Source organism: Lepus europaeus, chromosome 10 (genome assembly GCF_033115175.1).
Source record: "Lepus europaeus isolate LE1 chromosome 10, mLepTim1.pri, whole genome shotgun sequence".
In the NCBI taxonomy this organism is placed as follows: domain Eukaryota; kingdom Metazoa; phylum Chordata; class Mammalia; order Lagomorpha; family Leporidae; genus Lepus; species Lepus europaeus.
Genome location: NC_084836.1, coordinates 27,922,538 through 27,942,790, shown reverse-complemented (window position 1 = coordinate 27,942,790; position 20,253 = coordinate 27,922,538). Strand labels below are relative to the sequence as shown.

The 20,253-nt window shown below is 37.0% G+C and overlaps 1 protein-coding gene across 1 annotated transcript in view; it reads right to left on the bottom strand.

Annotated features, from left to right (window-relative positions):
- The window catches only part of EEA1 (early endosome antigen 1), a 160,523-nt gene that overhangs the window by 36,591 nt on the left and 103,679 nt on the right, over positions 1-20,253 (bottom strand). The window contains exons 12-16 of the mRNA XM_062203134.1: positions 15,927-16,076; positions 14,850-14,969; positions 8,756-8,959; positions 5,766-5,966; positions 1,537-1,650 (exon numbers count right to left, since the gene is read on the bottom strand). Of these exons, the coding sequence (XP_062059118.1) occupies positions 1,537-1,650; positions 5,766-5,966; positions 8,756-8,959; positions 14,850-14,969; positions 15,927-16,076 (789 nt within the window). The remainder of the gene's footprint in view (positions 1-1,536; positions 1,651-5,765; positions 5,967-8,755; positions 8,960-14,849; positions 14,970-15,926; positions 16,077-20,253) is intronic.

The window sequence follows — 20,253 nt, the reverse complement described above, 5'->3', positions numbered from 1 at the left end:
AAATAAAATAAAATACTTTCCAGATGCATTTAGTAATACTCTGAGTAAAAAGCAAGTTGCATAATCATATATATAGTGGGAGTACACAAGCATAAATACGTCAGTGTGTGTGTTTGTGTGTGTACATACACACATAAACATATACTTGGTTCTCTGTATCTGTAGGTTCCACATGCAATGACTGAACCAGATACCATAACTATTTGAAAAAAAATTGTACTTTACTGAAGACATGCAGTCTTTCTTTTTTCATATCATTAAAACCTAACAATGTGGTATAACAACTATTTATATATAATTTACATTGTAAATGGGAAGATTTGTATAGACTATAAGCAAACATCACGACATTTTCTTTCTTTTTAAAGATTTTTTATTTATTTATTTGATAGGTAGAGTTACAGACAGTGACAGAGAGAGAGAGAAAGGTCCTCTTTCCGTTGGTTCACTCCCCAAATGGCCACTACAGCCGGCGCGCTGCACCAATCCGAAGCTAGGAGCCAGGTGCTTCTTCCTGGTCTCTCATGCGGGTGCAGGAGCCCAAGCACCTGGGCCATCCTCCACTGCCCTCCTGGGCCTCAGCAGAGAGCTGGACTGAAAGAGGAGCAGCCAGGACTAGAACCCAGCGCCCACATGGGATGCCGGTGCCGCAGGCGGAGGACTAACCCAGTGCGCCACGGCACCAGCCCCACCAGGACATTTTATTTAAGAGACTTGAGTGTCCTCAGATTTGGGTATCTGAAAGGGGTACTGGAGTCAACCCTGTGTAGGTACCTAGGGACTGTACACATACTTGTTCAATGTTTATGGAGGTCTGAAATATACACAACAAAGTTAACAACAAACATTCCATCTAATGAAGAAAACGGGATTGCATTAAAGAATAAATATACAAAACTGCTTTGTTTTGACCTTGATATTCTTCTGGCTTGTCCTTTCTTGTTAAATGGACTAATGACCAGTATTGCTTCTTGAATTACAAGCAAAATTTTAAACGTTCCTACATAAAAGGAAAGACAAAACTATGAGCCCTTTGAACCTGGCCCTAAAGTAGGAAGCTTCAACAGAAGTATTTAGTTAAGTACCTTTTGTATTCCCTCTGCTCTGGCTACCTCCAACAAAAGGAATAAGTTTTATAATTTGTAGTGAGATGGAATACATAATGTTCTTTCCCTGATTTCAAGTGGTGAGTATATCTGGGTCATGGTCCAGCCTACTAAAAACAAGTGTAGAGGTCTATCTTCAACTTCATACCAAGGTCTTTGAAAGGGAGAAATATGATATTAGAAAGCCCAACCACAGTTGCCTATCAATTAAGCTTTCACCAAACACAAAGCTGATATTTTTATTTCCATCTGTCCAACTTGCTTCTAGTACTCACTCAATTGCTTTGAACTCAGTGAGGAATTAAAGGGAATTAGCAAGTCTTTCCCAAGATAAGCAAAAAGCAAGTCTATCTCAAGATTATGTAAAACTAGATATCATTTTTACATGTAAGCACCAGGTTATAATATAAAACTGCATCAGATTGCCTACCTGCTGTTTATCTTGTAATGCATTTTGTGCTGTGTCCAAATGATTCTGAAGATCAGCTCTCTGAGCAGTTTTTGCCGCTTCTGCTGATAGCAATAATTCAGTTTTGGCTTTAATCTGTAACAAAATTTAGAAGTTATTTAATTCACATGTAATTCTTGATCTCCCCTTGCTTGAATGCACATTGCTTTAGTCATTAAACAACTTAAAACCGCAAAAAACTTAGGGATTTAGACCTTGAGAAACACATTTTTGAAAATCCCCCAAAGTAAGAACAGGTAGGGGGCGGGGAGAAGATTCCTAATAATGTTTGAATAAACAATGAAAAGGTGCCTCTATATGGCACCAATACATTATGGTGCCCCTATTCTAAAAAGAAAAATGCATACTTTTTTAACTGAGAAGGGTTACTGCATTTTTCAGAAGTCAATGTCTGAAGTCCACCCTGTTGTGATAAACTAATTATGCCAAAGAAAATTATTACTCCAAGGAAAATCAAGAATCCAAGAACTGAAGGACTCAAAACAACCAGAAAAACTGGAACTACTTTGTAAAAATCAGTTTTCCCTGATATCTTCTCACTTAAAAGGCTTCCCTTTTGATGCACTCAAAAAGTCAATAAATTTCACACTAAAACTTCAAAGAGTTTTACAACAGGCCTTAAAGAAAATCAAACAATACAAAAGATTATGTCTTATTATCAAAAGTAACATTTTTAAGTGTTTGAATAACTTTTGTATACCTTTAATAGGAAAATAAGAAAGTAGGAAAAATATAAAACACATATTTGAACTTAAAGTATAGTGAGAAAACAGTAAAAAATGGAGGGTATATTCTTTTAATTGGTTGAAGAGAAGATCAATGGACATAAGAAATATAAGATTTACAATGTAGGGTTATTTTAAATAGAAAGGAAAAATATAAACAATTCTTTCTCAATAACTAAGTAATTGAATTTTCACAAATAATGGTTATATCAATGTATATGGCAATGCAACAATTATTGAAACTCTAAAGCCTTTAGAACAGTAGGGGCAGTGAACAGCCTTTTCATGATATGCTGCCACACATGTAAATAATAACTTACTTTGATCATGCACACTAGAGGAAGTGGAGATAAAATGGTATGTTACGGAACTCAAAACCAGGAAACAGCTAAAAATCACATTTTTATAGCTGAAGGGACACTCTAGGGGAAAAAAATTACCTTAATTGCCTTTGCTTGGTATATTTAAAGAAAGCCATAGTCACCACCTTTTGGCTAAGCAATTCAGGTTGCCAATCTTTTGTTAACAACATTATTTAAAGCACTAGGTTTTCATCAGAGTCCTAATTCTAGTAAAATCATGCCATCACACTCTACTTCATGAAGAAGTTAAAGCGACTGAACAAAAACTTCAAAAACTGGAAAGTATCTAAAGGTAACACTTTTCAAAGAACAATGGGAAGAATGAAATTATTTTAAAGGTAAAAAAGTGAACAATGATAATATGAAAAATTGGTTAATCTCATAAAAAATAGTTCTCAAATGAGTAGTAGTGGAAGGGTGATCTTTTCTAAAAGGAAGAATCTTGCAATAAAAAAAAAGCATCAAAGACTATGCTATCTATTTATTCATTCAAATTTCCTCTCATTTCTTCCTTCTTCATCTGTTAAACTGGACTTTTATATATCAGATAATCATATAACTCATCAAACAAATAATTAAAAAGAAATGTGTATTCCAAGTTCTAATAAGTATACCAGTTGTATTTTACTACATATCTATTTCCAATGGAAACTTTCTCCCAAAATAAAAACCAAGGCTTAGATGTGTTTTTACAAATTTCTCTTCCATAGTACAGAATAAAAAACTGGTAATTAGCATGAAAAACAAAATGTGTCTCATTTCTCACCACTTGACTAATTCACTGAGCAAGACTGCTATATAGATTTTTGAAAGCATATTTGTTGAAATATATAGGTACAATATAACAATATTTTTAATAAATCAAACCTTTAAGGAAAGATTTTAAAAATTCATGCATCTACAGGCAAATTCTATAACAAAGAACCAAAAACATGTACAGGGAAAGGAAAGTCTCTTCAACAGATGGTGTTGGGACAAATGGATATCCATATAAGACTGAATCATAACCTTCTCCCAACCTTTCATCCTACACAAAAGTCATTTCAAAATGGATCAAAGTTCTAAACGTAAGATCTGAAACTAGCTAGGAAATTACTGGAAAATGACACAGGAAAAATATCTTCGAGACATTAGCAGAAGCAATGATTTATTTTTTAATGTAAGGCCTCAAAAGCATAGGCAACAAAAGCAAAGCAGACCAATGGGATTATATCAAATTAAGAAGGTTCGGTACAGTAGAAAAAGAGAAGCAACCAAATGAAGATACAACCAACAAAAATTGAGAAATTAAATGTAAACCATTCATCTGACAAACATTGATACACCAGAATATATAAGGATCTAAAAAACATAATAACAGAAAAGCAAATAATCTAGTTAAGAAATGGACAAAGTATCTGAATAAACATTTCTCAGAAGAAAAAATAAAATGGCAAACAAATGTATGAAAAAAATGCTCAACATCACTAGTCATTAGGTAAATGCAAATCAAAACCACAATGAGGTATCATCTCACTTCAGTTAGAAGGGCTATTATTAAAAGGAGAGAAAATAACAAATGCTGGCTAGCATGTAGAGAAAAGAGAACCCTTATACTCTGTTGATGAGAATTGAAATTACTGTACAAACATTATGGAGCACAGTACAGAAGTTTCAAAAAACTGAAAATATATCTCAATATGACCCAGCTATCCCACTTCTAGGTACAGATCCAGAAAAGCAATGAAATCAGCATTTGAAAGAGAAACCTGCACTCCTACATTCAGTGCAACACTATTCATATCAGTCAAGATATGGAATCATCCTAGATCTCCTTCAATGTATGAACACATAATGGAATATTATTCAGCCATGAGAAGAACAAAATCTTGAAATCTGCATTACAATGGATGGAACTAGAGATCATTATGAGATAAGCCAGACACAGAAAGACAAATATTAGATATTCTCTCTTATATGTGGAAGTTAAAAAAACTGTCAATCCAAACTTACACTTAGTGATTACTAAAGCTGGGAAGGTCTGGTGGGGAGAGGACAGAGGATTGTTAGATAACACAGCCTGACAGCATTAACAAATTCTAATGTTTATATTACAGTGGGATAACTATAGTTCATAAAAACCTATCATATTTTGTATAAAGAAATGGAAATGAGCAGCTGACAGGCTCCAAACACAAAGAAAAGATAAGGAAATAGAAAGGCTAGTTGCCTAGTTTAAGTGGTTTACATTGTGTATTTGTGTAGAAAATACTGCACTGTACCTCATAAAAATTTACTAGTACTACATGTGAAGTCAAAAGAAATTTTTTAATAATTCTTTTTTTTTTTTTTTTTTTTGACAGGCAGAGTGGACAGTGAGAGAGAGAGAGACAGAGAGAAAGGTCTTCCTTTTTGCCATTGGTTCACCCTTCAATGGCCGCCGCGGCAGCGCGCTGCGGCCGGCGCACCGCGCTGTTCCGATGGCAGGAGCCAGGTGCTTATCCTGGTCTCCCATGGGGTGCAGAGCCCAAACACTTGGGCTATCCTCCACTGCACTCCCTGGCCACAGCAGAGAGCTGGCCTGGAAGAGGGGCAACCGGGACAGGATCGGTGCCCCGACCGGGACTAGAACCCGGTGTGCCGGCACCGCAAGGCGGAGGATTAGCCTGTTGAGCCACGGCGCCGGCCTTAATAATTCTTTTAAAGGGAGATTTATATTCTCAAATTCCCATGGACAAAGTGGCACAGTTAAAAGAGTATAACATCAAAATTTGTGTGATGATATACATATACACATGTATATACACATTTAGATAGATTTTAACATATACATATGTATTTTAACAAATACATTTAATTGTATAATATCAAATTAATTCGAGATTCAAAACAACAATAAGAACTTGATTCCAGAACGTGTAATTTGCTGAGGAGGCATGGGGAATGAGAATAAACAGGAAAGGTCAACAAATTATTTAGAAACAACTTTTTCTAATTACTATTCCTAATTTTTTCCATTAATATGTAAGGCAAAAAAGAGAGAAATATATAATTTAAAATATCTGATAGCCTAAAATCACTGGTTTATTCATACAAACTCATTAAATAGCATAAATCAAGTTACCTGTACATCAAGCTGAGAGACCTTCTCTTTGCTTTCATTTAATTGACTATTTAATTCATTGACACTGGTTTCCAAGGAAAGGACACGGTCTTGTGCAGCTCTAAGATGTGCCTTTTGCTCTTGTACTTGGTCATGCAAATTTTCCTGGGCTTGTTTATGACTTTCTGACTGATTCTTCAGCTTCTCTGTTAACTGAGTTACCTGTTGTACAAGGAAGACTTTATCAAGTTCACAAATGAAAATTAAGAAACCCAAATTTAAGTACCACAAGAATATTACATTGCTCTATAATAGGTTATCTCAAAATTTTTCAAGTAAAATTGTGGCCACAATCTACATAATAATGATTTGATTAAAGATGACCATATATATAATGGAGGCCCCATAAGACTATATTGCCTAGATTATGTAAGTATACTCTAGGATATTTGCAAAACAATGAAATCCCCAATCATGTATTTCTCAGAATGTATCCCCACTGTTAAGTGATGCATGACTGTATTCACATCTTTCCAGAAATAAGTAAACATAATATCTCATCATAAGAAATAACATCAAACCCAGAGATATTATTTAAAAAAATTTTTAAATAATCTCTACTGAGCTATAATTTGTGACATAAAATTCATCCAATTTAAGTGTACAATTTGAGATGTGACAAATGTATATATTCATTCAACCAGTACTACAATCAAGGTAGAGAATATTTCCCAAATGTGTCCTCATGCCTCTCTACAGACATTTCTCCACTCCCATCTTCTAGTCCTAGACAATCGGCAATCTGATTGAGTGACACAAGTTTCTTATATGTTATGGACATTTCTGAACTGTCAGATAAATGTATCTGTGTTTTGCTCTGTGTTTTGGTTTTTATATTCATAATACTATCTTTTAAACAGCACACTTTTAAAAATTAGATAAAATCCCATTCAGCTGATGTTTCTTTGATATACTCTGAGTTAATCAAGCTTTTTGAATCTATGGATTTATATTCTTAATCACATTTAAACCTGCCTCAGCCATTACTTCTATAAATATTTTCCTCCTCTCTATCCCTCTGTGACAATAATTATATATCAACGCTAGACTTCATGATCCTGTCCCTCAGGTCACGAAATCACTGCTCTTTTGTCACCTGGTGTTTTTCTATGTTTTCATTTTGAGCAGTTTTTTGATTGCCTTGTCTTCATGTTCACTGATACTGTTTTCTACTTGCTTCATCTACTAAGTTCATCCAACAAAATTTTCATTTCACTTTCATTTCTCTAGAAGTCCTACTTAGGTCTTCTAATAGTTTCCACTTTTATGTCTATTATTACAGTTTTTCTCCCAGCTGTGGGAGAGCTTTGGTTACTTTTCAACCTGCAGTTGCCTGATATTGTTCATTGCCTGGTCTTGTGAAATCCTACCTTATGAGTGTAAAGCTTATTAGCATTCAACCAAAGACTCAAATGAATTCCTGGGCATATTTCTCAAGCTTTTTCTCTCCTTTCGTCCTTCCCTTGGTGTTCTGCCCTGCAGCCTTCACCTCCCTGAACTTGAGTCTCTCGATCTCATTTAATTTCATTCTGTCACTCTTCAGTTCAGAGACCCCTGTGCTTTTCTTGCATTTCCCTGAACCTGCACTAGTCTGGAAAATAGCTCAGGGCCGAAGGTTAGAGGGATTCAAAGTCTCACTCCACTGTTTCTCTTTTCACAGGGGTTCTAATCCTCTACTACATATTGCCTAATGTATGAAAACAGTGGTTTTATGCATTCTTACCATCTTTCTATTGTTTATAGTAGGATAAGTAAACAGGCATCAGTTACTCTAATATGGCCAGACACAGAAGTATACAGATTAATTTAAATTTACTCTTTAAAAGAATGCATGGGGGGCAGGTGTTCAGCCTGGTGATCAAGATTTTCATGTTAGGCAACACACATTGGAGTGTCTGGGTTTCATTCCTAGCTCTGGTTACTGAATCGTGCTTCCTGTCAGTGTAGATTCTGGAAGGCAGCAGTGAGTGGCTCAAGTAATTGGGATCTTGCAACTAAAGTGGAAGATCTGAATTGCATCTGGATTACATTCCCAGCTCCTGTCTTTAGTCCCGTCCCAGCCCGGGCACTGTGGGTATATGCACTGTGAACCAGCAGATGGAAACATTTTCTTTCCTTTCTCTCTCTCCTTATCTCTGCCTTTTAAATAAACAACAGAAACAACAAAATCCATGGCTTTCCCAATTAGGTCTGCATGATAAACAATGTCAAGTTGTATATAATTAAAAACTATTGTAAGGTAATTCTCATAACAATTCTTCAAATTAACTTTGAAATTGGGGGGGGGGGAATCTATGTTATAATATTATACTAAAATTAATAAAGTGATATGACCTACTCAAACTTCACTTTAAATGTTTTCTCATTTAGATAACAATATTCTTCTATTAGACAATTCTTCAAAAAGCAACTGTAAATTCTTTTCCATTAGAAAACATTCTGATCTAAATTGTATAACTATATATTATACTGGAACAAGGTAATTTATCAAAGTTTATTATTCAAAGATATAAACATTACCAAAATATAAGTAACCATTAACTCTGTACATTAACCAATACAGAGCATTAACACTTTGTTATATCTTTATGAATATATTGCTATTCACTCTTTTTTAAAAACATCACAAAATGCCATGAAGCAAATATATATAATTAACAACATTTCTAATTTCCCAAAGAGCTAGTAAGGTGATGTGATTTATCCACAGTCACACAAGCAGTAAATTAGCTTCTGGGGAATGTGCTGAGGATTCCCTTTATCAAATTATGCTAATTTTAACTGCAATAGTGATCCACTTCTAAGGTAAATGAGATGGCATTCAACAAAGATACAAAACATTTAAAAAGTGCTAAACAAGAGCCAGAATTAATTATTTAAATAATGTATTGTCAGTAAGATTTAAATAAAAAGCACATTTTAGAAATATAATATGCTTTAAAAAAGCATACTTGCTCCTGTAATGTATGGTTTTTTTCTTGTAACTGGTTAAGAACAGCAGTTTCTCCTTCACCAGCCTGAATTTTGGCATAAAGATCTTCTCTTTCTTTTTCTAGTAATGAAATATTTTCTTTACTCTTCTGTAATAAGGCTTCAAGGTTCTGGATCTTTTGATCTTTATCACCAATTTGACGCAGTACTTGCTCCAAATCATTCTGTAAAAAACAAAAAACTACTACTTTAAGGACAGAGAATTTACAGTTATTTCTCAAACATAAAATGATTGATAATAGATTTCATCACTCAAACTCTTGGCCTTACTTTATAAAACTATCACATTTTAATATGGCAAATTTAATTAAATAATTAATTAGAACCATATATTTATTAATATATAAGAGAGCTTCAAAAAGTTCAAGGAAAACTGGCATTATCCACTTTTTATTTGAGAGGCAAGGAGAAAGAGAAAGAGAGAGAGGTGAGCTCCCATCTGCTGGTCCTTTTGGCTGAAACAGCCACAGGCTGAAACCAGGAACTGAGAACTCTATCTAGATTTCCCATGTGATTTGGCAGGAACCCAACTACTTGAGCCATCACCACTGCCTTCTAGGGTCTACTTTTGCAGGAAGCTCGAGTGAGGAGCTGGAGCCAGGAATTGAACTCAGGTACCCCACGTACCCTCTCAGGTACCCTAACTGGTGTCTTAACCACTAGACTAAATGCTGATGCCATTTTTTCAAAAACTTTTTGAAGCCCCTCTTCAAACTTATATTATTGTTAATAAGACAGAATTTAAGAAAAAGTTTCAATTAACCACATCTGACACCCTCAGCTAACCTCCTATTACTCTTCTGATCCATTTCATACACAAAAGACTCAATTACATCAGGTTCACTCCCACCTGGAGGGTCTGTGCACTAATTGTTTCTTCTGCCTAGAACTCTTTTCCCCCTAGAGTCACATGGACTCCCTCTTCTTCAAAACTGTTTGCTCCACTGTCTCCTTCTCAAACAGGCCTACCCTGAGCACTACATTTAAAACTGTAGCCCTTCCCAATACTTCCTATTCTGCTTAATTTTTTTATTGCCATAGCTCTTGTCTTCTGACACCCTAAATGTTTACATATTTTTAAGGTTTATCTGCCTTTCCCACCCTATTAGGAAGCACCTCATACGCTACATAAAGGTGGGGATTTTGAATGTCTTATTCATTGAAGTATCCAAGATATCTGAGACTCATGTTTTAAAATATTCATTGTACGAACAGCAAAATAAATGACTGCACTCTAACACACAAACACACAAGCTCACTTCAATACCCCAACAGGATTCTTCCATTGCCAAATCAAGGGTCTTTTTTACTTTACCAAGGACTCTAATGTTACATACAGCACAGAACCATACATGTTAACCTTCTCCAGCTTTCTGACCTATCACCTTTGCCTCTGCCTCAATCGTTGTAAGAGAAGCCAGAGAGCTACTACCCTGAACAAAGCCTTAACCAGCCTCTCTGTAAACCTTACTGTAGCCCATCCCACCACGATGAGACAGAGCCTGCAACCAGCTGGTACCCTCGATGATTTGTGTCAATATTAAAATATTTGAGATAATCACTTTCAAACATGCTTCTCATCCCTCTAAGCGTTAGTCACGAAATGCTGAAAGATAATCTCTGCTCCCAGACGCTGTTCCTGCCACCAATAACCCCTTTCTTCAAATTCCATTCATCTACTGGAATCATAGTTCCAAGCCTAGGATTTTTTTCCATAAAAGTCATTAAGTCTAAATTAAAATCTGGTTCTCCATTTACAGATGTCCATTCCCCCCTCACCCTCTCTGCCAGTAAGGCCTATTCCACAGGGCAGGCAGAGACTGACCCTTTCCAGTTTTTTGCTGCTACTGTTCTCTCTTTCAAGCAAAACCTTCAGGCAGCTTAGAAAGTATGTCATTCTTGCTTATTCTACCCTCTACTCTTTGTTGCTATCATCTATAAATCCCTACCTCATTCTCTGAAGACTTGAGACCTGATTTAGTCTTTCTTTCAATCCCAATTTCTGCCAATTTCCTGGGAAATACAAAATACACAGAGAATTAAGAGCATAGCCTCAACATGCATATCATCTTAATTCCTGGACCTTTCCTCATTCTGCATTTCACTCTCTCATATACTGGATCTTTTAATCACCTAAAATTGTTCCAACTAAAAAAGTCCAACCATCCTACTCTGTGACCACATTTTCTTAACTGTCTTCCAATTTCACGACCTCATTTCTGCTCTTCAGTGTCAGAGACCTCAACTTCCTTCTAGCTTATTCAGCACATTCCTAGATTTTACTTCTCAAACCTAACATCTGGATATGAAGTAACCTTAACTATGCTTTCAGCCACATTGACCACTTCCTTTCACCCTCAAATTTCTAAGAGAGTCACGCCCAAAAAGTCCAACCCTAAATTGATGTCACAATCTGATTTTTTCACACTCTGATAATTCTAAACACTGTTAGAGCAAAAACACAAATCTCTGTTAAATTATGCCACTACAAATTTCTAACTTCTAACTTTTCAATCTCTGTTTGCCTGATTGTTATATTATCTCCAACTTTTTCCATCAACATGGATTTTCAAGAACAATCCTCCTTGAATTTTCCATCTCTCTGTGTGTATGTGTGTGTGTGTCCAATATTTACCTATATTCCCTCAAGATTCCAGGAATAAGTTCAAACTCACACCCTCCTCCACTGTATCAGCAACAATTATAGCTTCTTATCAGTATTTCATCATGTAGTCAGTCTGTCTTCCAGTATCCTTAATAACTCCCTGTCTATGAGCCCCTTTGTTGAAGCCTCTTCTCTTCTTAATATTACATCCAGGTCAAGCCCCTCCAGCCACCCCCCACCTCCAGTTTCTGCCCAATCTTTAAACCGTTTGCATTTAAATTTCAAAAATAATGGTCAATTGTTTCATGTTCACTAACAGTGTTGATGACACTAGTTTACTATGTTCCTAATGTTAACCATCCGTAAGTCATTCTCTTTCTCCTTCATCCCCTACATCTATTAACTCAACAAGTTTTATTTATTTTACTTCCCAAGTACTTCTCACATTTGTTCCTATGACTTTAACAACTGCTTGAAATAGGATATTATTTTTTGTCTGAGTGGCTGCAAAATATTAGCATTTTAATTGACCTGTTTCAGAATATTTCCTTCCAAACTTTATACAACTGCAAGAATAATCTACTTTAAAAAAGAAAATATGACTAGGGCATTTCTAAGGCCTTGAAACATTTCCAACTTTAAATATAAATGTCGCATAAGGTCTTCCAAAAACTTACTCATATCTAATGCTTTAGCATCTCCTCTAATCTCTAACTCACACATCCAGCTCCAGCAATATCTAATGGTTAAGTTCATACTGGCCTCAGAATCCTTGTTCCTTGTAGCTTCTACTTGGCATATACGCTCATCATCATCTTTACACCCCAAAATATCTACTCATTCTTTATGACTCAGATTTTCACTTATATGAAATCTCCCACCCAGGACAGCATTGTTGTATAGTAGTTTAAGCCAATACCTGCAACACCAGCACCCCATTTGGGTGCCAATTGAGACCTGGTTGTTCCACTTCTAATCCAGCTCCCTGCTAATGTGCCTGAGAAAGCAGCAGAAGATGGCCCAAGTGCTTGGGCTCCTGCACTCATGTGGGAGACAAGGAAGGGGTTCCATGATCCTGGTTTCGGCCTGGCACAGCCCTAGCTTTTATAGTCATTTGGAGGGTGAATCAGCAGATGGAAGATCTCGCTGTCTCTCTCTCTCTCCCTCTCTCTAACTCTGCCTTTCAAATAAATAAAAACAAATCTTAAAAAAAAAAAAAAGAAGTCTTCTATGACTGCTCTGTTCCAGACTCTGTATGGGTTAGGTAATTGCCCTTGATGCTACCATAAAAATTTCATACACATATATACACTTAGAACTACTTCTCGGACTAAGTTTTTTGGACTCTTCATGGGTCCATATTGAAGGACTTTGCATGGTCCATTCCCTATTCTCTTCTCATTCCTCCTCAGGGAATAAGAGTTTAACATCACTAGAAAGTGCAGAATAAGGAACAAAGCATGTTCATATGATCCCTTATGTTCCCCAATATGGGAGACACTCTGCCTCTAAGAAGGTGATAGGCTGCTATGCCCATCTTTGTCTGTGGCCAGATGAATAAAATTTAATTCTGGGCACAGTAATAAGAAAGCCCACTTGGCTGCTGCCCTATGCCAAATTCCCTACACTAGCTTTACTACTCAGTTTCTTTCCCAGCCTTTACAGTAAAACTGGAGTTTCTTTATTCACTCTGTCAAATTACTCTCTTCCCATTCTCTCTTGAGCCCTCTCTAATATGGTTTTTGTCCCACATCCCCTATCCAAATTGCTCTTACCAAGGTCATCAAAAATTTCAATGTTACCAACTCCAATGGGATTCTCAGTTTTTATCTTCTGATTGACCAGACCAAAACCCTTTGAGTCAGCATTGACTCCTCCCTCAATACCACCATCAATCTGTCACTATGAGTCAGCATTACCTTTAAAATATATCTAGAATATGACCACTTTTAACTACCTGCACTGTTTCTACTCTGGTCCAAACCCTATTGTTTTTTGCCTGGATTACTGCAGTAGTCTCTTAGCTTGTACTTAGGTGGCCCTATAATCTACTCTCATCACAGCAGATAGGGTAGGATCATGTCGCACCATTCCTCAGAACCTTGCAGGGATTTCTCCTCTGACCGCAGTAAAATAAAGTCCTTAAAATTTCCTATGAGCCTCTGCATGTTCTAGAGAGCCTGTGACCTCTTGACTGTGGCTCTCTGCATTTAACCACTCACACAACTCCAGCCATGGACTTCCTGCTACTCCTCAGACATGCTCCCGCTCACAATCTCTTAATGGCCTACTGATACTCTTCTCCCTGATATCATGGCTCATGCCCTCCCTTGCTTCAAGCCTTTCATAGAGGCTTCTTCAAAAACTCTACCATTGTGTTCCACCTTCGGCTCCCCCCGGCCCCCATACCTCCTCTTTATGACTCCACAGCACTTATCACCACATTGTACATCGCATCTATTTACCTCAGTAAGCTCCATGAAAGCTCATGTTTGTCTGTTTTATTTGCTGCCATATTCACAAAATCAGTTCCCAGCTGTGAGTAGACGTTAAAACATATTTGCTGACTAACTGAATAAAAGCACAACAACAAAGAATCCAATATTCTGAACTCTGACTCCTATGCCACTCTCCAAACTCGGAAGGGAAAGAGAAACATATTACTTACTGCCTCCCTCAAATTCCAACACTGTTCCTGTGTACCCATAAGTAAACTGCCAAGTGCTAAAGGGCAGGCACTGTGTCTCTTTATCTTCAGTGATGAGGACAGTTCCTGACACACAGTGTTCAATAATATTAAATGAACTAATGAAAGAATCAAGGAACAAATGAAGATTAAAATCAAATACATTTCAAACATTTGGGTACCCTCCCTTCACCATCACAAAATAAAAACTTCTTTCAATCTTCTAAGAAATGCTGCAAGATCTCTATGAATTTACCTCAATCAGTAATATTTTCTATACCTACAATTCCAAGGTTCTCATGAGGGTTATGAAGCAGGAAAAGATATGACAAACAAATATCAGGTTTTACTGTAAAAAATACAAAATATCTTTTTTTATTGGGCTAACTAAACCAGAAAATTTTATGTGAACATTTTTTATTTTTTAAATAAGGAAATTTAATAAGTAATGTTTAATTATAAGTAATAATTTATATCAATTTATTTAGCTAAATATATTTAATATAAGAAAATTTAATAAATTTAAACAAATATTTACAGAAATCTATGTGTAAATATATAATTGAAGTTTAAAATAAATTTTTAAGCCATTTTAGAAAAAATTTTCAACATAATAAAAAAAGATTTTCTGACTATCTAAATAACAAAAAGGATCAAAGCCCTTCACAATAAAGTATTTGGCATTATCTAGTTTTCCACAGCAAAAGAACAGCAATGTGGTTTAATTTTTGTTTTAAAGGCTAATGGTTCAAATAATATTTACCTGAGCTTCTCGAAGTTTTGCTGTAGTGTTTTGCTGAAGAGCCTGCTGTTCCTGATGCTGTTGCTTTGTTTTATCTAATTGATGCTGCAACTCCGTGGAATTTGTTACTTTTTCCTTCAACTTAAAAAAAAATTGACATTGTCATTGACAACCTATAAGCATAATGCTATCATTCATAAATATCTGACATTACTCCAATTCTCAAATGTGAACAGAAAAATAAATTTAGATTACTTTCAGAATCTTAAACTCATGATCAATAAAATAATCTCTTAGCAAAACTCTCATCCTAAAAAGAACAAAATCTTTCTCCATGATGGCATTTATTTTATCATTGTTTTTTGTATATAAACACGTTCAAGGAATTACATATAAATTATTTATAACCGTATCAGTATTTCTTTTGTCTTTTTCCACACCTGTCATATTTATCATTCATTGGCAAATAGGATCATTTACTATACTTACGACTGTAGGTCTAGCAGAAAATCTACTGAAGTTATAGCTTTTAACCTGAATATTTGGTCAATTTCAATAAAAGACATAATTAAATAACATTTACTCTAACCATATCATGTGTACCATTTTTAGCAGCTACATCTTTAATTAAGATAACATATTCTTTAATTAGGATAGTATTTTCATTGATATTCTTAATTTTTAAAAGTGGAAATCCTCAAATGTAATTCAAAGTTCATATGTACCAACTTTGTCATTAATGATCCTCATCAGCTATTCATTAATAAGTGGAACTTTCTGTATAGGAAAGCTCCAACTGCTTAACAAAGGTTCACCCCCAGAATTTTTCTTGTGTAAAGAGTAGCTTTCTGAATTCACTTTTGCTGAGGAGTTTAAGGGACACATTCACAATAAAAATGATTTAATGTACTTAATGTAGTTTATAAGTATGATATTTTTAGTAGGGAAGAATGCACGATGCAATTTAAAGTTTTCTTTAAAAAGTTCACTTAAAGTTCGACAATTAAAAATCATTGATGAACCACAACAAGATCTAAGATGCTATTTTTGCTATTATAAAATAACTTGCTATTAGAAACTTTTGAAATGCTAGCTTACCTGTTCTTCTAAACGAGAAAGTTTGAGTTGTAAATCAGCCACTTGCTGTTCTTTATCCATCAGCTTTTCACTTGAAAGTTGTCTCTGCTCCTTCAGCCTACCATGAGCTTCCCCTAGTTGGCGCTCTGTCTCAAGAAGTTTGCTATGTAACTGAAAAAAAAAAAAAAGTGTGTGTGTGTGTGTGTATATATTTATATATATCACACACAAACACATACACTACTACTTTCCAATGTTTTATTTTTCAAAAACACCTTAATTTTCTCAATACATTGGGGGAACTTATTTAGCTGAGATACAGAGGACATACAGAGAAAGAAACAGAAAGACTGAGGGAGAGAGAGTGCTCTCATCTACTTGTTCACTCCCCAAATGCCTACAGTGGCCAAGGCTAAAGCTAAAAGCCAGGAACTAAATCCAGGTTTCCCACATGAGTAGGAAGAAACTACTTACCTGACCCATCACTACTGCCTCCAAGGACTTGCATTGGTGGAAAACTAGAATTGGAGCCAGAGCCAGACACTCCAATGTAGGACATGGGGATCGAAACTGGTACCATATACACTAGCCCAAATGCCCACCAACAATTAATTTTTTTAATTTTATTTTTGACAGGCAGAGTGGATAGTGAGAGAGAGAGAGAAAGACAGAGAGAAAGGTCTTCCTTTGCCGTTGGTTCACCCTCCAATGGCCGCCGCGGCCAGCGCACCACGCTGATCCAAAGCCAGAAGCCAGGTACTTATCCTGGTCTCCCATGGGGTGCAGGGCCCAAGCACTTGGGCCATCCTCCACTGCACTCCCGGGCCACAGCAGAGAGCTGGCCTGGAAGAGGGGCAACCGGGACAGAATCCGGCACCCCGACCGGGACTAGAGCCCAGTGTGCCGGCGCCGCAAGGCGGAGGATTAGCCTGTTGAGCCACGGCACCGGCCAGCAATTAATTTTTTTAAAAGATGTATTTATTGGGCCGGCGCCGCGGCTCACTAGGCTAATCCTCCACCTTGCGGTGCCGGCACACTGGGCTCTAGTCCCGGTCGGGGCGCCGGATTCTATCCCGGTTGCCCCTCTTCCAGGCTAGCTCTCTGATATGGCCCAGGAAGGCAGTGGAGGATGGCCCAAGTGCTTGGGCCCTGCCCTCGCATGGGAGACCAGGAGAAGCACCTGGCTCCTGCCATCGGATCAGCGCAGTGCGCCAGCCGTGGCGGCCATTGGAGGGTGAACCAAAGGCAAAGGAAGACCTTTCTCTCTGTCTCTCTCTCTCTCACTATTCACGCTGCCTGTCAAAAAAAATAAAAAAATAAATAAATAAATAAAAAAAGATGTATTTATTTATTTGAAAGGCAGGAGATACAGAGAAAGAGGGAGGAGGGTAAGAGAGAGACAGACAGAATTAGTCTTCTACCCACTCATTCACTCCCCAAATGGCAGCATCAGCCAGGGCCAGGACAGGCCAAAGCCAGGAGCCGGTAGCTTCTTCAGTGTCTCCCATGTGGGTGCAAGGGCACAAGTACTTGGGCCATTTTCCACTGCTTTCCCAGGTATATTAGCAGGGAGCTGGATAGGAAATGCAGTAGCCAGGTCTTAAACTGGTACCCATATGGGATGCTGGTACTGCAGGTGGAGGCTTAACCTTCTACGTTACAGCATCAGCCCCTAACAATTAAATTTTAATCACATAAACTATAACAGCTCACATAAAGTTTTGAAAACACCATGGCTTTTGATTTTGTTTTATGGCTCTCTTAAAATAAAAAATAAATAAATAAAAATTAAAAAAAAAAAAAAACAGAACCAGGGCCTCTCATTTGAAAGTCAGTGTTGGGGGCTGGCACTGTGGTGTAGCGGGTAAAGCTGCCTGGAGTGCCGGCATTCCATATGGGTGCCAGTTCGAGTCCTGGCTGCTCTACTTCTAATCCAGCTCTCTGCTACGACCTGGGAAAGCTGTAGAAGCTGGTCCAAGTCCTTGGGCCCCTGCACCCTCGGGAGAGACCCAGAAGAAGCTCCTGGATCCTGGCTTCGGATTGGCTCAGCTCCAGCCATTGTAGCCAACTGGGGAGTAAAGCAGTGGATGGAGACCCTCTGCCTCTCCTTCTCTCTCTGTGTAATTCTGACTTTCAAATAAATAAATCTTAAAAAAAAAGTCAGTGTTGGAATCACTTGAGAAATCTAAAATAATAAAATGAAAATTAAAAATTAAGACACCCTGGCACCTATTACAAAGTAATTTTTTTTAATTCCACAATGATTCTTGTTGGTTTTCAAAGTTAATAATCAGCATAGCTGACTTATTACATTTGGGTTTTGGAAAGAACCCAAAGCATTCCTGTCTACAAATTGGCACATAAATCTAAACATAAAGCTACATTTTCTAAAATAGAAAAAATGATTATTTCTTTAAAAAAGATAAGTTAGCTCAAATGTCATCCAATCAAAAAAAAAGAAGAAATTTTCCCTGGAGGTTAGTACCATCAATTTCTCAAATTATTTTCTCTAATATCACCAGAAAAAAACATGCTAGGTAGTGAGGATAAATAAGTAAGACATGGTTTTGGCACCCACAGGAAGAAAAATATAAATCACAATATATACTTCAACGCAGTAAGTAAAATTTCTACCATATTTGCATACTTAAGCCATCCTGGGGCTAAGGAAAGCAGTGGCAGTGTTTAGAAAATGATTTCTGGGAGTCAGTGCTGTGGCATAATGGGATGAGCTACTGCCCACAGTGCCAGCCTTCCATATTGGGTGCCAGCTCAAGTCCCGGTTGTTCCACTTCCAATCTAGCTCTCTGCTAATGGGCCTAGGAAAGCAGCGAAGGAAGGCCAAGTTGCTTGGGCTCCTGCACCCCCTTGGGAGACCAAGAGGAAGCTCCTGAATCCTGGCTTCAGCCTGGCCCAGCCCTGGCTATTGGGGCCATTTGGAGAGTGAACCAGCAGATGGAAGACCTCTCTCTCTCTCTCCCTCTCACTGTAACTCTGCCTTTCAAATAGAGAAAAATATATCCCGAGAGAGAGAGAGAGAGAGAGAGAGAGAGAGAAAAGGAAAAAAAAGAAAATGATTTCTAGGAAAGTGATGAGTGAAGCAGTATTTTTCAAGGTGAAGAAGAACAAGAATATCTTCAATCATGAAGACAGACTAAATAATGTTAAATAATGCCACAAGAGCAAGATACAACATAACATGTGGAGAACACCTAGCACACTCCTGTATTTCTGTAATGGAGAATAAAATAAAGAAGAGTAAGGGGCCGGCGCTGTGGTGTAGCAGGTGAAGCCGCTGCCTGTAGTGCTGGCATCCGCTATGGGCAATGGTTCTACTCCTGGCTGCTCCACTTCCTATCCAATTCTCTGCTATGGCCTGGGAAAGCAGTGGAAGATGGCCCAATTTGGGCCTCTGTACTGGCATAGGCAACCCAGAAGAAGCTCAAGACTCCTGGGTTTGGATCAGCGTAGCTTCAGCTGATGTGGCCATTTGGGGAGTGAAACAGTGGATGGAAGACTTCTCCCTCTCCCTCTGTCCCTCTCTCCCTCTCTCTCCGTCTCTCTGTCTCTCTATAACTCTACCTTTCAAATAAATAAATATATCTTAAAAAAAAAAAAAAAAAGAACAGTAAAGAACTGAGGAGGCAGGCTGACAAGATCACTGGGGGAACAGGATGGTATAACAAGGCACCTGAACTTAATCTACTGAAGCACAAAGAGTTATTAAATGGTTTAAAGGGTGGTTGGAACATGGAAAGATTTTTTTTTGTAAGATTGATTACCCTATGTTCCTAAATCTGTATATATGAAATACATGAAACTTGCATAACTTAAATACAATTTTAAAAAAAATTTTTTAAAAGAAGATTGATTACTCTGGTAGCCACACAAAAAATTGATTTAACAGGAACGACACTTAGGCAGAGAGTTTGTTAGTGTTTGTTGAGTGGGTTAAAAGTAAAATAAAAAGAGTAATGGAAACAGAGAAGGAGAAGACAAGCTAGACAAATATTGCTAACACTTCTAATCCACTGTATCATGAAACTTACAGCTAATCCTAAAAATCAGTGATAGCATATGTGAAGTACTTACTCTAATTCCTGAAACATGAATGAAGTTCAATAAATTATTGAATAATTCCAAATTGTTAATATTTTATCTAGAGAAGTAGGAAGCCATGAAAATAATTAATTATAATAAATAAAGCATCAATGCCACTTAAGTAAAAACAATTGAGTACTATAAAAAATGTGGCTGAGGACTTTAATGTTTCTCAAACTTTCATTTTTCAACTAATTTTTTAAAATTTTTTTTATTTTTTAATTTTTTTAATTTTTTATTTCATAAA